Source organism: Corvus hawaiiensis, chromosome 12 (assembly GCF_020740725.1).
Source record: "Corvus hawaiiensis isolate bCorHaw1 chromosome 12, bCorHaw1.pri.cur, whole genome shotgun sequence".
Taxonomy (NCBI): Eukaryota; Metazoa; Chordata; class Aves; order Passeriformes; family Corvidae; genus Corvus; species Corvus hawaiiensis.
This window is the reverse complement of record NC_063224.1, coordinates 16272773-16286968: the sequence shown is the minus strand read 5'-3', so window position 1 is coordinate 16286968 and position 14196 is coordinate 16272773. Positions and strand designations below refer to the sequence as shown.

The window sequence follows — 14196 nt, the reverse complement described above, 5'->3', positions numbered from 1 at the left end:
ACAACCTCAACAACACATTCACTGGGTCAGGCTGGCCAGGTTTGGTCACAGTATGAAACAAGTGGGAGGAAGAAAACAGCTTTAAACCAGTAAGATTTATAGTACTGTCTCTAAATGGATAAAGCTGCTTTGTCAGAGGTCCTTATCTGCTTGGGCTTGTGCAGTCTGCTCTAGCTTCACCTCAGCCCCAGAAATGCCTGAGAACTCCCCTGACACAGAGCAGTAACAGAACCACGCTGAGGAAACTGAAGCTCTGAAGTGACTTACAGCTGGGAGGGAACTCTGCTTGTGTGCTGCTAACCTGGAGCTCGTCAGGAAGTGATTACTTATCCTGCCCAGGCTGAATTCCCCTTTTTTTATTCTCAAATACCCTTAAATGCAAGCAGTGTTAATTTGGCCATTTTGAGAATATCTAAAGGCTCCAGTAGATTCTCCTTCCCACAGTGCAAATATGCTGAGCTACCTCAGATCATAACTGGGTTTCAGAGCAAAGTCAAGCAAAATGCATTTTGTTCTTTGATCTTGTCTGTAACACTCACATGGCCATTGGCTACATCCAGCAGGTCCCGCAGGCGGCAGCCCCTGCTGTGCCTCCTCTCATAGCAAATGCTGTCCTCCAGGATCACGTAGTCTGTGCCAAAGGACCGCAGGATTCCGTACACGTCGCTGGGAGATCGCTTGGCATAGATCTGGTAAATCTGGAGAACAAGGAAACTAAGCTCCAACATACACCACATCACCACTGCTGCTTTGTTTGCTCTGTCATGACTCCTCTCTCTTGAGCCAGACCAAGAGCTGAGACTGAGAAACCATGGGAATGCAGTATTATAGAAACAATGTATAAACGCTTTATTCAGGAGCCACACAGAGCTGTGTGTTATGGCGAGGATGCTGCTGGCTACACAACACCGGATGGTGCTGTCAGGCTTTGGGAATGTCTCAAGTACAGAAAAGGGCAGGTTATAAAAACCGGTCTCCCCAGCTCCGTGTGCAGTTTCTCAGGGTGGTTTCTAGATCCAATGCTGTGTGCTGGTCTGCGAACTGAAAGGAGTATCAGGGAATGCTCCATGTGGTTTTAACAGCCCAAGTGGGCACCAGGATCTACTGATGCCCCAACAGCCAAGCCAGTGCCCTTGGGACTAGCTGGGTACCCAGGCACAGAGCTGTTCAGACGCACACCAGACGCCAGAAGTGAGTCAGGAGATCCCAAAGCAGTTAAATCCTGGGCCTGTGTCTGACCACAAGTGACCTCCATGAGTAAAGCATGTCGTTCCTTTTGCAGTGTACTATTAGAGAGGACATTTGTTTTCTGGAGTGGAACTGCGGACATGGGCAAGAATTACTTTAAACAATCAGAAATCTCTTACCTGCTTTGTTCTCTCCCTCAGATTCTTATCCTCATAGTGGGGATGGTTGGTTAAGGTCCGTCCAGTGCATAGTTTGACTCCTGCTAACAGCTGCATGCTTCCAGCAAACACTGCTGTGTTTGGAGTGTTTGACCTAAACAAATGTTGATAAGTCTGAGGAAGTCTCTGCAGGGGCATTTTTGCAATGCTTGTGACAGATCAGAAGGAAAAAAAAGACTGCAAAAGTATTTTTCTGCCTCTCTTCAATTCAGGGAGCAAACTGTTCAAGCAACTGTGTTTTCTTCAAATGCCAAGTGGATAAATTATGAGAATACTCAACTGCAAATAAAAAATTTACTAAGCACTATGAGGAAATTTAAGGAAAACATGATCCTGACAATTTCAAACTATTTCTGTATTTCATATATTTCTCAGGTTCATAAAGCCTCTTAATATTTATAGGTTTCCATATTCTAATTGTTTTAATATTTCAAGAAACTTATTGTGGCTTAGGTTTGTGTACTTCATATAAAATGAATTATTTAATCTGAATGGTAAAACTTTTTATTCCTCTCCTGGCATTCACCATTCACTTGGAATGAAAACTTTGTTCCATGAGACATTAATCTTCCTATTCTGACAACTGTGGGAGAGAAACTATGAAAAAAGACAAGCCAGTTGCAAAAAGAAAGAGTAAAAATGCCAGGCAATGGATACTCCTATAATCAAAGCTAATTAAAACTGGCCATAGTATGCTGAAGTGTTTTCTAGTGCTTACTAGGCACATAACCATCGAAGGGTCTACAAGATTAAAACAAGAGAAAGCAGCACACATTAAATCAACTGAAATGAAATTAGAATGTGAATAGAATGTGACTAACATCCCCATGCATACACTGAAGTACTCCAGCAACTGTGACACTTTGGGGTGCACTTTAGGGAGCCTTTGGAAACTGCAGCTACACAGTCAGTCATCTTAAAGCTCCATGATCAGCTTGAAAATGTTGAGAGACAAGTACTAAATTTTACTATCACTTTTCAAGGGATTATGCTTAGCAAATGAATTAATAATTACAAATTCTTCCTAAAAAATCTTGCACTGGTACATTAATCTCATCTAGGAAGGCCAGAGGTACTATTTTTAATAGGCCAGTTTAACTTTATTGATAGACTAGTTCTTCAGCACTTTATAAAACCAGTTTAATTTTAAAGTCTAAAAATATTTAATCTCTTAAGAAATTACTTATTACTGAAAATATTCAATGCCACAAGTGTCATGAAGTACATGTTCCATTAAAATAAATTAATTCCGGTTAGAATTTAGTACTATGCAAATAGGATGGCCCTGACAGGCTGTCAGCCAGAACTCATCCCTGGATCTGTGGGAAAGCACAAATCTGTAGGACTAAGCCGCAAACTTAGCACTTGGGTTGGACTCACAGAGGGACTGGGGAGCACTTATACACGCAAATAAAAATGATGATTCTTAAAGCATCTTCAACATGTTTCTGTATTTATGCCTGGGCCAGGCAACTTCTAATGTGACAAGTAGGTTTCTGTGCTTGTTCAAGATTAGTTCAAATTTAAAAACCTGACTGGCCTTACCAAGGCAACCCTGCTCTTCTGATTGCAGATTTGCATTATAATGGGCTCTGTAGCAGACTCGAACTTTCTTAACCCACTCACACAGCCCTTCCCAACAAGTACCAAAGGCAAAACCGTAAGAAAAAAACCAAACAAAAAAGTCAAACCAGCCTGCAGACTCTTTAAAATGAAAGTTAAAGGAAATTGTGATAGTGCCCTATCAGTAAACTACTGGTAAAATGCTTGTCAAAAAAGTAGAATCACAAAATATGCTGAGTTGGAAGGGACCCACAGGGCTCATCCAGTCCAGCTCCTGTCCCTGCACAGACACCCCACCAATCCCAGCCTGAGCATCCCTGGCAGCGCTGTCCAAACGCTCCTGGAGCTCTGGCAGCCTCGGGCCGTGCCCATTCCCTGGAGAGCCTGGGCAGTGCCCAGCACCCTCTGGGGAAGAACCTTTCCCTGATACCCAGCCTAACCCTGCACTGGTCCCAGGGAGCAGAGATTGGAGCTGCAGCCCCCAGTGAATCTCCCTTCAGAAAATGGATCATGCAGAAGATTCAGGGTTCAATTTCTCCCCTTTCCAAAAGCATTGACTCCTACCCAGAAGCAATGAAATATAGCTGAGTGCATTTTTTACCAGATAGAAAGAGTTTTGCCAGCACTTCCTCCTCTCCCTATCCCTTGAAGACAATCTAGTGACCCTTGCTTTTCAAACAATGGCCTTAAGTGCTTTGGTCCTGGGTGGAGTTTAAAATCCAGTGTTCCAGGAAAAGGCAGATGTTTCCCTGAGATTGAGATTTACATGTTTGAAGTCCTAGGAAATGATCACTGTCCATATTTTACTGGGCCAGCTCAGATGTTCCCAGACCAGCAGGAGCTACTGGAAGCCCTCTTTCCCTGTGCTGTACTGGCAGTGCCAGGAGCACAAGCGCTGGATTTCAGTGCCCTGGGCAGAGAGCTGGGAGGTGACACCAGGAAGTGACACAGAGCCCCAAGCAGTGTCTGCCCTCTCCAATTCCATCCCCAAGAGCTCTTGTGGGTGGCCACTGCTGAGTGCTGGAGACACACGAGCACCAAGGAGCATTTCCAGGGCCAGGATGATTTCTGCATCCCAGGGACGCTCCTGCCCATGCCCTGCCTGAGCCAGGCACTACCCGCAGTGCTCTGCAGCCAGGGCACCTCTTGTGCTGCAAACCACTGAATGACACTTCTCTATTACACAGAAATGAAGCAATTTTTACAACTGTCTGAGCAAATGATGTATAAAATGAAAGGATAATTTGTTTTTATAGCTCTCTGCCAAGCTCCATACCACACTGCCCAACCTGCAAACAATTTATTCTCTAGGAAATGTCACTAAATAATGACAAGGACTTACAGGTCAAACTGATTTACATTATATAATTTAAATGCCATTCCAAGCAGACCTGATGGCATTTTGAACAAATAATCTCATTTATTTTTGAAGCTCTAAGCTTTCATCAAGTTAATTACAGCTGAGCTAATGGGTAAACTAAGCACTATATTACAGAGTAGGAACCTTTTCTTTACCTTACACTTAAGAATTAGAGAATTATATAAATACTTAAGAATAACTCATTAAAAAATAAAAGGGTTTTACAGGAAGTACTTGCACAGACTCTGAAAGTGGTAGTAATTCTCTCTCTTAAACTGCTAAAGAATTATTGTGAGCTGGTTTTAAGAAACACTAAGGAAGAAATGGCCAACATTGCAATTACAGGCTACATCATTAGAAATAAAATGGCTATTTCTAATAAAAGTCCTCCAGAGCTGAACCCCATAGGTGGCTTCCAAAGCCATAAAATCTGCCAAGTCTCCGATTAGTCCTTTACTAGTGCCTGAGTATGGTATGAATCTACAAAGCAAAAGGATTTGAGAAAAAGAGATTCTGAGGAATATGCCATGATAGATTCTTCTTTTTCTTTAAAAGAAAATCTTTTTATTTGCAGAATGCAGTATTAAAATATCACAGGTTTAGCTGCAGATGATAGGCAGTAAAGCATATTCAGTCACACTGTCGTGGTTCTTTTTTTTCCCTCTGGTTTGGAAAGACTGAAAATTGCAAAATGGAAAATGACAGCCACAAAGAAAGAGCAACAAGATGCATTTTTGTTAGTCCCAGCCTCAATTTTATGCATGCAGATTTTGCTCACATAAAGGAGTGCACCTACACAGTTGCTATAAACCTACTTCTCAGGCACTCTCAAGTTCATGCCTGAAATTTACTGACAAGTCTGTCTGACAAAAGCCCAAGAATTTAAGAACAATAATAAAAAAAAAAAAAGTGTAATAGTGCCTTTAAAGTCTGGAATGTGTTGATTTCAGTGTGATTACCCTTGAAAATCAGGAATGTAAGTAACAGAGAAGAGTTAAATGTTAAAACTGGCTTGAAATTAAAATGTAGCCATTAATATAAATTATTATAAATGACTAAATGAAAGAACCACCATTGAAACATGGGTGTTTCATGTGCACAACCTCAGGAGCTTTTTGGAAATTTGTGGGGTTTCCACTAATATACAAATTTGCCTGCTTGTCCCCACATCTGGTTCAGGTACAGCTGACATCCAACAATGCTCTGCCGAATCTCAGTCTCAGTTAACTTTTCCACTGTTTTGGCTGTTGCCCAAGATTTCTAAGAACTTTTTCTGTGAGTTTTGGCAACTGCTATTGAAATATTCCACAATTCTAGACAGATTTCCCCTTTAAAGGCAGAAGACATTGCTTCTTTAACACTTACCAGAAGTAAACAGAGTAGGGAAGTTCACGCTATTGATTTGCTCATTCTACTGATATTCCTCCCCATCTCACAAATGAGCATGTTGTTCCTGCTGTCTTAGGGAGAAAGACCAAAACTAAGAATTTTAATGTACCTCCCAGCTGGGAACAGAGCTGTGAACTATCCCTGGAGCACTGGCTTCTTGACTTTTGTTTAAAAAAAGCTAAGAAAATGAGGTGGTGAGTAGGAAAAAAGAAGACGACTGGGATATGCAAGATCATTATGTAAAAAATTGTGCTCTGCAATTGTATAGATAGAAACCAGTAGATCTTCCTGAAAATGCTGTGGCAATTTTAGTGAGGGGAAGAGTAAGAAATGCATCTGCAGACACTTCACAGGGGACAGCTGGCCATTATTCAGATTATATATTTGGACAAGTTAATATGCATTTAGAGCTAAGCAGACAGAAGGGTTTTCTTGTTGGGGAGAGATTGCAAGACAGACGAGTTATTCCTAATTCACTGCAACACATGACAAATTAGAGCTTTTCATACTGAGTTTTAATAATGAATGATTAGTTCCTGACACCAGCCTTGACAGGTCATTAACTACAGCACAACTATCAAGTGTTAGTATAGTAGAAGAGTTCTCTTATACATCAAACTTTAGAAAATCTGTCCCACTTTGAGAAACTTACCATAAATTTTGTTGACTGGTATTTAAAGCATAGATAATTAACTCTTCTTTACAGGAATAATATTTCTAAATACAATAAATTCTAAGTAAAAAAATGCCCTTCTGTAATTGTCTGTCATGACTTGGAATGAAGAGATGACAAGCACCAGTTTAGCATTCTCAGCACTAAGAACACATGAAAAATTATTCTCATTGGAGCTAGTCAAATCCAGTTCATGGCTGGGAATAACTCCACATGCATATTTGATGTATAAATCTATATATAACTCTATATATTGTACACAGGAGACCTGAACTATCAGACATTTACCATCTTTTAATAAAACAGTAGTGCTAAATGGAACTGGCTGGTAAACATTAGTCACAAAAACATGTCAATAAGGCTGCAAAGATTCAAAATGATGGAAAAAATCATGGCCTGCTTTCAAAATAAGTCAGTGAAGGCTTGTAATATATTTTACTTCTAAATTACTCCTTCTAGTTTATGGGTTAAAGAAATACAACATTATGGAGTGTAAATATGTTGCTATGGGGAGAATAGGCTGGGTGACTGGTTTCACTGAAGTTCATTGCATATGAAGGAAATACTCCAAGGAAATACTTCAAACAGTTCAATATTTAATGTTGTATATTCAGATTTACTTTCAGAATGTTTTCCTCCATAACATGAAACCAATTTTCTTTTTCTAAAATCATTGCTAGAGTTGCAAATAAATACAGGTCCCAGGAATCTCCCTGTTCAGAACTTAACCTGAAAGTTTTTAGTGGTTACTCTATGCGAATAGAGAACATACCCCTTAAGTTCACAGCCCTCCAGAGAACATCCTACCTGGCCTTTTTCCTCAGCATCTTCTACATGAAGTATTCCAAACTGTTTCCACCTGAAAAATACCTTCCTATGCTCTGTGAGAAAGCAGAAGTGATGAGGTGGGGTTGGAATGATTAACTCACACTCCTGAAAAACTTTGCACCTGTGCTTAGATGTGACAGGTTCAAGTTCAATTAAAAATATTTTGCTTACAGTTTGGAACACATGTTGTGATTAATTCTGACAAGCATAAACAACTTCGATTGTTTTAAAGTCCAAGAAACAGACTGCAGAGTACAAATTTTCCAGCACTACATCCAAGCTTTTTTACATTACAGAGTTGAGAAGGACATTGTGGGGGGGGAGAAATAAAATGATTTCACTGCAAAGGTCTATTAATGTAAAGAGGTAACTATAATATGATGAGAGAAACTTAACACCTCCAGATTTACCTCTTTTGGTTGTGAAAACTGGGTCCTTATGGGAGCAAAGGGATCAGCTGGTTCCCTGATGCACGTGGAACACAGCAGTGATACTGAACCAGAGCATGGAGCTGCTCTCCACAGCGCCTCATATCCAACCTCCTGATAACCCACTCATCCTAACTATCCCCACGGGTCACCAGAGTTCACTGATGAGCTGTGACAAATAAGGAGAACACTGTAACTAAGAACATTAGATCTACACAAATAGCATTTAACTTAAATAGAGAAAAAATCCTCTTACTTAATCCAGTTCATCAGCTCCACAGTGTCTGGGTCATAGAATTCTCTCAGCTCTGATAGTTCATCCATTATTCCTGGCCAGAACTAAAATGGAAACAAAATAGAACAACCTGAAGACAGAATGAACAAAACAAGTTTTGGATGGTGGAATTTGGATTCCTCTTAGCTGGCAACTAATCTTGTCCAGCTCATGGGTAAATTGCAAGACACAAGTGTATCTACTCTTCCTAGGAGGGAGGTGGCTGTCACTGCAGGATGAACGCACAGTTTCAGAGTTTGAGATCTGCAGCTCCTGCCAGATGACCAGCAGGACCACAACTGCCCATTGTCAATGATGACAAGAGAAGGAAATGCCCCAGGAATTAATATTAAGTTCAGAAAGGAAACATAAAACTAAATTAAAAAAAGGTAGGAAATCTGTATCAGAAGTAAAGATCATTAGATGTGCTGTGGATGCCATTAATGGTATTTCAGAAGTCTGAATTAAAAGAGAACCACTGAAGGCAAAAATAAAAGTATGACAGAATGGCAACAACCAGTAGACCATCGGGGGAAAGCATTTCAAAATTTACTGCAGGCAAAGAATACATAAACCAAATCTGGAGGAGAGAAAGGAGCATTGAAACTGATTCAGAAAAGCTTAACCCTTCCCCCCAAAAAGCTTCGGGAACAATGATTTGTTTAAGGGTTAACTGTTTAAGCCAGTAATATTCTAGGGCAGAAGGAAGCAATTAAGGAAGATAATGACAATGCTAATGACAGATTGCTGTGCACCAGTCTTTGCTACAGAGGATGTTACCTGAAACCTATTCCAAACCTGCTTTCTTTAGATAATAAGGACTGCTGGTTTGAAAACTGAAATGCTACAGGAAAAAGTCTAAGCAAACCCACATGATAATCTAAAAAGCCATAAATCATCCCATTTATATAATGCTCATCCAAAACTTCAGAAGGAATTTGAATGTGGTGCTGCTGAGCCCCTCAGCAAACCCAAGCATTCTTTCACTTAAACTGTAATTACGTGGCAGGACTGAGGCAGGAGATATAACTGGGCCAATTGAGATACTCACTAGTTTAACTGCTTACTTGGTACACTTGTTCAAGCACTCCTGGCATCTCCCAGGTGGAGCCATGGCAGCATCACAACCCTGCAGAAGCTTCGGGAAGTACTGCAGTACAACAGATGTATTTCTGCTCTTCAGAAGCTCTCTCAGAGATTAGTAAATTCAGCTGTTGTAAAATGAGACTGTGAAGTCTCATAATGAATCAGAATTTCCTCTCTTCATTGCTTACTGCCCTGAATAGCTAAACATTCTGAGAGCTTGGAGGGTGGAGACAGAAGGAATGGGCTCTGCTTTGCTTTTCAGTCAGTGCAACCTGCCCTGTAACCTCCTGAGGATCCAGGGACACAGCTCCCTGCTGGGTGCTGGGGCTATTCTGTGGCATTCACCCTGTAGAGGTTTTTAAAGTCACAATGTCACAGTATTGCAAGTTTTGAGTGAGTACAAGTAGTTTCCACTGGAGGAAAATCTTGGTAATGGGGTCTGCTATTACTGAATTGAAAAATTTCCAGGTAGCACTACATTTGATTAGTAGAACCAAGAGAAAACTAAGGTACTTCAGGAGTTCCAAATACAAGAGAATGACAAAATAAATAAAAAGTAAAGCATATGAAAATATAGAAAATAACACTGACAGAACTTTGTCTTGTAAATCAAATATATGTCAGATTGAGAAGACGTGTCTGGTGACACCAGGAGAGGATAAAAAGAACAGATGGTGCATATCAGGAATGTAACAAACTGCTCAGAAAAGTGAAGGAAATGCAGAAGAGATTTCCACCTTGTAAAAGTGCTTCTCTGGGGTCAAAGTCTTCAGGAAAAGAAACAGTTGTCAAGTGTCTTAAATTAGCCCTGAACTGTAGCTGTTCAGATAGCCAAAGACTGCTCAGATCACGGGTATATGTGGCAATATGTGCTGCAATAAATGTCCATGTTTCGAGCAAAAGGACTTGGCCATGATGAAGATAAAAATGCAGCTGGAGAAAAAATAGGGATGGATAGTTTACTAGCAGAGAGAAATCAAGATTATTTGGCAAATCCAGGAATTAGAATACTCAAGCTTGGGAGCTCACCTTAGTTACCAACAATTTATTCAGGAATTATTGACATGCAAACACAAATTGATGGGCATTATTGTGAAGTTAAAATACAATGAACACAGATAAAGGTGAAGTCTACCTACAAAGCGTAAGAATCGAAACATAAATAATACTTGGCATTGTATTATGTATGTGTTGTGCTATCTGCAGCATAGCTGAAGTATGCATGGAAATACTTCTGCATTTTCACTTTGTCTGAAAGATGTTTCCACTATAATAGTGGAGAACAAATGTAAACAGAAATACAGATGTCTAACAGGTCTCAAAACATCCTGTACCTGAAACCTGAAAGAAAGCTAGCACTGTAGCTGCATCTGCATCTCAATAAATTATTGTTCAGGTGATGCACTTGGGGCTGTAGTAACCACATGCCTCAAAAGAGGCTTTCATTAGCTTAGTCAGGATTAGGTTAATAATCCCATAAAAGTCCTATTTTGAGGAACTGCACTGAAGAATAGTTCTTCTGACAAATGCAACAGATAATGAAACACCAAACTGCCCTCCTACAAATTCAAGAAAACTAGCCCTGATGACCAGTTAACTTTGTGGTGTACAGAGAAACTGCCCCTGCAATCTGAGCAGTCAGTGACTGAATACATAAATTCCTGTCTGGAAAAGAGATTAAGTCCATGTTCCAAAAATCTCCTTCCACTGTCTGTTTATAAGGTTTTAGAGAGAGAATATAAAAACACATTCTCACAGAAGCAGTGGGTACTTTCTGGATCTCTCTTTAAGAATTCTTGTCTGACCACTGTCAGGGCACCTGGGACAAGAGCCTCATGGGTCCCTTCCAGCTCAGAATATTCAGTGATTCTCTCAGGCTTCTCATCAACTCTTTCAGCTTTGCAGAAAAGACCCACAGAGAGATCCACTCTTCTGGTAGCTCAACTGCAACAACTGACTCAGGACAAAAAAACACTGAGAGGTGATGAATTTCTCATTCCCACAGAGAAATTTGAAAAATAGTATTTTTAATGTCAATAAAAACCTATTTCCTCTCTTTAGAAGAAAGATGAAAATTATGCTTTTCAAGCAGACTGAGCACAACTAATGACTGCTCTAAAGCCCATGACATCAGTTGTTTCTGTTGACTTCAGAATTGAATCTGACAGGATTTAGGAACTTTACATCTGCTCATGAAGAGTGGGAGGAAAATTATTCCTAGTGATCTGTCACATTAGACTATCAGAATGTCATGCTCTTAGTATCCCCCATGTCAAAAGAAATGGCATTGTTTCTGTCATATTCAGAGATGATGAAAATGGTAAATGACTTAAATGACTTCCTAACCAGCACATCAGTGGACAAAAAAAGTCCTCTAACAGAACAATAAGACAATTTAAGTGGAAAGCAGTATTTTTTGACTTTTTGTTTCAGTTTTGGAGAGGGGAACACACTACTGGAGTGAACTCTATTAGCAGCTTTCTTAACTGCTTCGCTACTGCCTTTTTAACTGCAACAATGAAATTGATCTTGTGTTTCTCTGAAGGGAATTATTTAACAGACATATTTTCATGTCAGACTAGTTACTGCAGAAACAACTTCTCCATCAAAGTAGACTCTGAGTTTTTTGTCTTCGTGACTACAGATTAAAAGAATGGTTTGCCCATTAAATCAGTGTTCTAAATCTCCCTGCTATGACAGATTGATAATCTTGTACATGTTATTGATTTAAGTATGTTTTATGCATTTACATTTAAGTGTCTGACAATAATAATATTCTGTTTCTGCAACAGACAGAAGACAAAACAGGTACTTGACCATTTAATAATTCTCTTTAAAACATATGTGGCACAGCAGTAGAGATTATGATTATTTCTGCTCCTACAATAAATCATTAAAAATGTGACAATCTGCATATTATCCACAACTTCGTTAAAACCAAAAGAGACAACTCCCATTTCCATAAAATCATTCATTCAAATAACACCGGCTACTTACACATGCAATCAGACAAATATTTTTATCTATCAACAACTACTTTGGATCAAATGAGCCCAACTGATCCTTCACAGACAATTTCATAGGCACAAAGGTCCTTGCACTTCAGCTATACCCATTTTTAAAATTAAGTTACAAATGTTGTATGTAGTTATTAATGAAAAAACACCCTTCTGTGAGAAAATTCCATACAACTAAAAAATGCCAAAACATTGAGAAAAAAATTTCTTACCTTAAATGAAATGTACAGTAATGTAATTATGGGTATAGAATACTTAATCACCTGTGTCTAAGACAAATTGAAAAAAAATTGGTTATTTTCATGATACATTTAATAGACTTAAGTTTTCATGTATTGATATCTGAAATATTTAACATGTAGTAGAATTTAGAGATTGAATTTTAAGACCATATTCTGATACTGTTTTCAAGTACAGCCCTAATTACAGACCCATCACAAAAGATGGATTTATATCTTTAAATCTATATTCTACAAGGTGGAAAACACTGCCATTCAATATAATTGACTGCAAAGGTCTTCTCAGGCTGCTGATGATTTCTTAATATGGAGACTTTTTTAGTAAAATTGTGGTTATTTTTCATAGCTACATCTATATTGCCATCTAGTGTATTCCAATGGAATTGTTTAATATAGAAACCACTAGAAAATACATTTTACTTACTAAATTTATACAAATGTACAGCAGAGATACCTGGTTTAGGAGAACTACAAACAATATCCAACCCTGAGCCTTGACTTGGATAGATATAGTCCAAAACCCAGTGGATGAAATGCTGTGAGTACAGTGCTCACCCTCTGGGATGTGTAGAGATGGAGACACTTCAGGATAAGTTTCCAAACCTCTGTACTGCACAGGCCAAAGGATGCAAATACACACATGTGGGATGTCCAGAGATACTTCATTCTGGAAGAACACAAGCTTTTCATGATCATTTGGAGCTCTGCAAAGCTGCTTGGAGAGCAGTTAATGTCTAGAGAAATTCTGAACACAGTTTTCTTGGACTTTCAGGCCTCTGAAATAACTGAGTACAGGACTGACACTGCACTTTGTTACGTGCTCTTGAAAACATCTCTGTTCCCAAACTTCCATTCTTTACGGCAGTTTTGGGAAATGCCTCAGTCTACAAGTAGAAACACACCAGGAAGAGAAACAAGGTTCATGACCCTATCAGTTTGTGGCCAACATATTTTACACTCGTATAAAAATACACTCAATCATCTAAACAAGCCCTTAGGAGAATTAAAAAAAATATACCTCATTGTGCTTAATGCCAGACATCCAAAAAGAACTGTGTGAACTAAGCTGTAGGCAGCATCAGGCTTCAGTGTCACTGTGTATTCTTCCATTTTTTCCTTTAACTGGACTTGATTTGAACCACTAATTGAAGAAATAACACAAACAGCGTTATATTAAGTTCTGTAATGTATTTCATATAGTTATCTGCATTTTAAAAAGCACTGAATCCTTCTGAGGCTGGAAAGCAGTACCATTGCTATCAGTCCACAATCTTCTATTGTATCTATGATATAATTAAGCATGATGCCACCAACTTGATGCAGCATCAGGTAATTTCATGTGTATGTTTCTGGAAATGCAATGGGTTTAAATGGGCTGGATTAAAATGAGATAAAATTGTTTACAGCAAGGCAAGCCTGGTTGGTTGCCTGAAGCAGCAACTCCCATGCTCAGAGGGGCCTTTAACGAGAATGAAGAATTTAACTGGGATTTGTGGGGTTGTGCTGTTCTATCTGGATGCTACTAAAGCCATAGATTGGAAGTAGATTTAGAAAAAATGAGCCCTGGAAGGAGTGGTTATTGCTCGAGGTGTCTAGTCTTCTGAATATATGTGGAGGGCCTTTCAAAAAAAAAGCTGCTTCAGTGTGTGGGGTTCTCCTGTTTTTTTCAGAGGGGGATTAAATGAGATAAATGCATTAAAAATAAGGGACACGTATGGGATTACATTTAGGGTTGCTGAAAATAAGAGCTGCAGAATCTTTTCTTTATTTTTAAAACTGACTGATGCAGTAAGATTTTCAAGAAACTGGTTGAGCAGTACCAAGATGATTTACAGATGACTGACATTTGACAATTACTATTGTAATATCTAATTGTCATAACATAGTTTTAGAATGTCTTGGATACTCTCTCGCTTTTCCTTTTATCCAGTCT

At 39.2% G+C, this 14196-nt stretch overlaps 1 protein-coding gene across 6 annotated transcripts in view; it reads right to left on the bottom strand.

The window, feature by feature from the left end:
* DPY19L3 (dpy-19 like C-mannosyltransferase 3) overlaps positions 1-14196 on the bottom strand; it is a 35587-nt gene that overhangs the window by 3033 nt on the left and 18358 nt on the right. For 2 of the 6 annotated variants that reach the window (XM_048317133.1, XM_048317134.1), the window contains exons 13-18: positions 13282-13404; positions 12819-12930; positions 12237-12293; positions 7904-7986; positions 1368-1500; positions 540-698 (exon numbers count right to left, since the gene is read on the bottom strand). In XM_048317133.1, the coding sequence (XP_048173090.1) occupies positions 540-698; positions 1368-1500; positions 7904-7986; positions 12237-12293; positions 12819-12930; positions 13282-13404 (667 nt within the window). The other 4 variants (XR_007206458.1, XM_048317135.1, XR_007206457.1 and 1 more) reach the window with 4 other exon arrangements.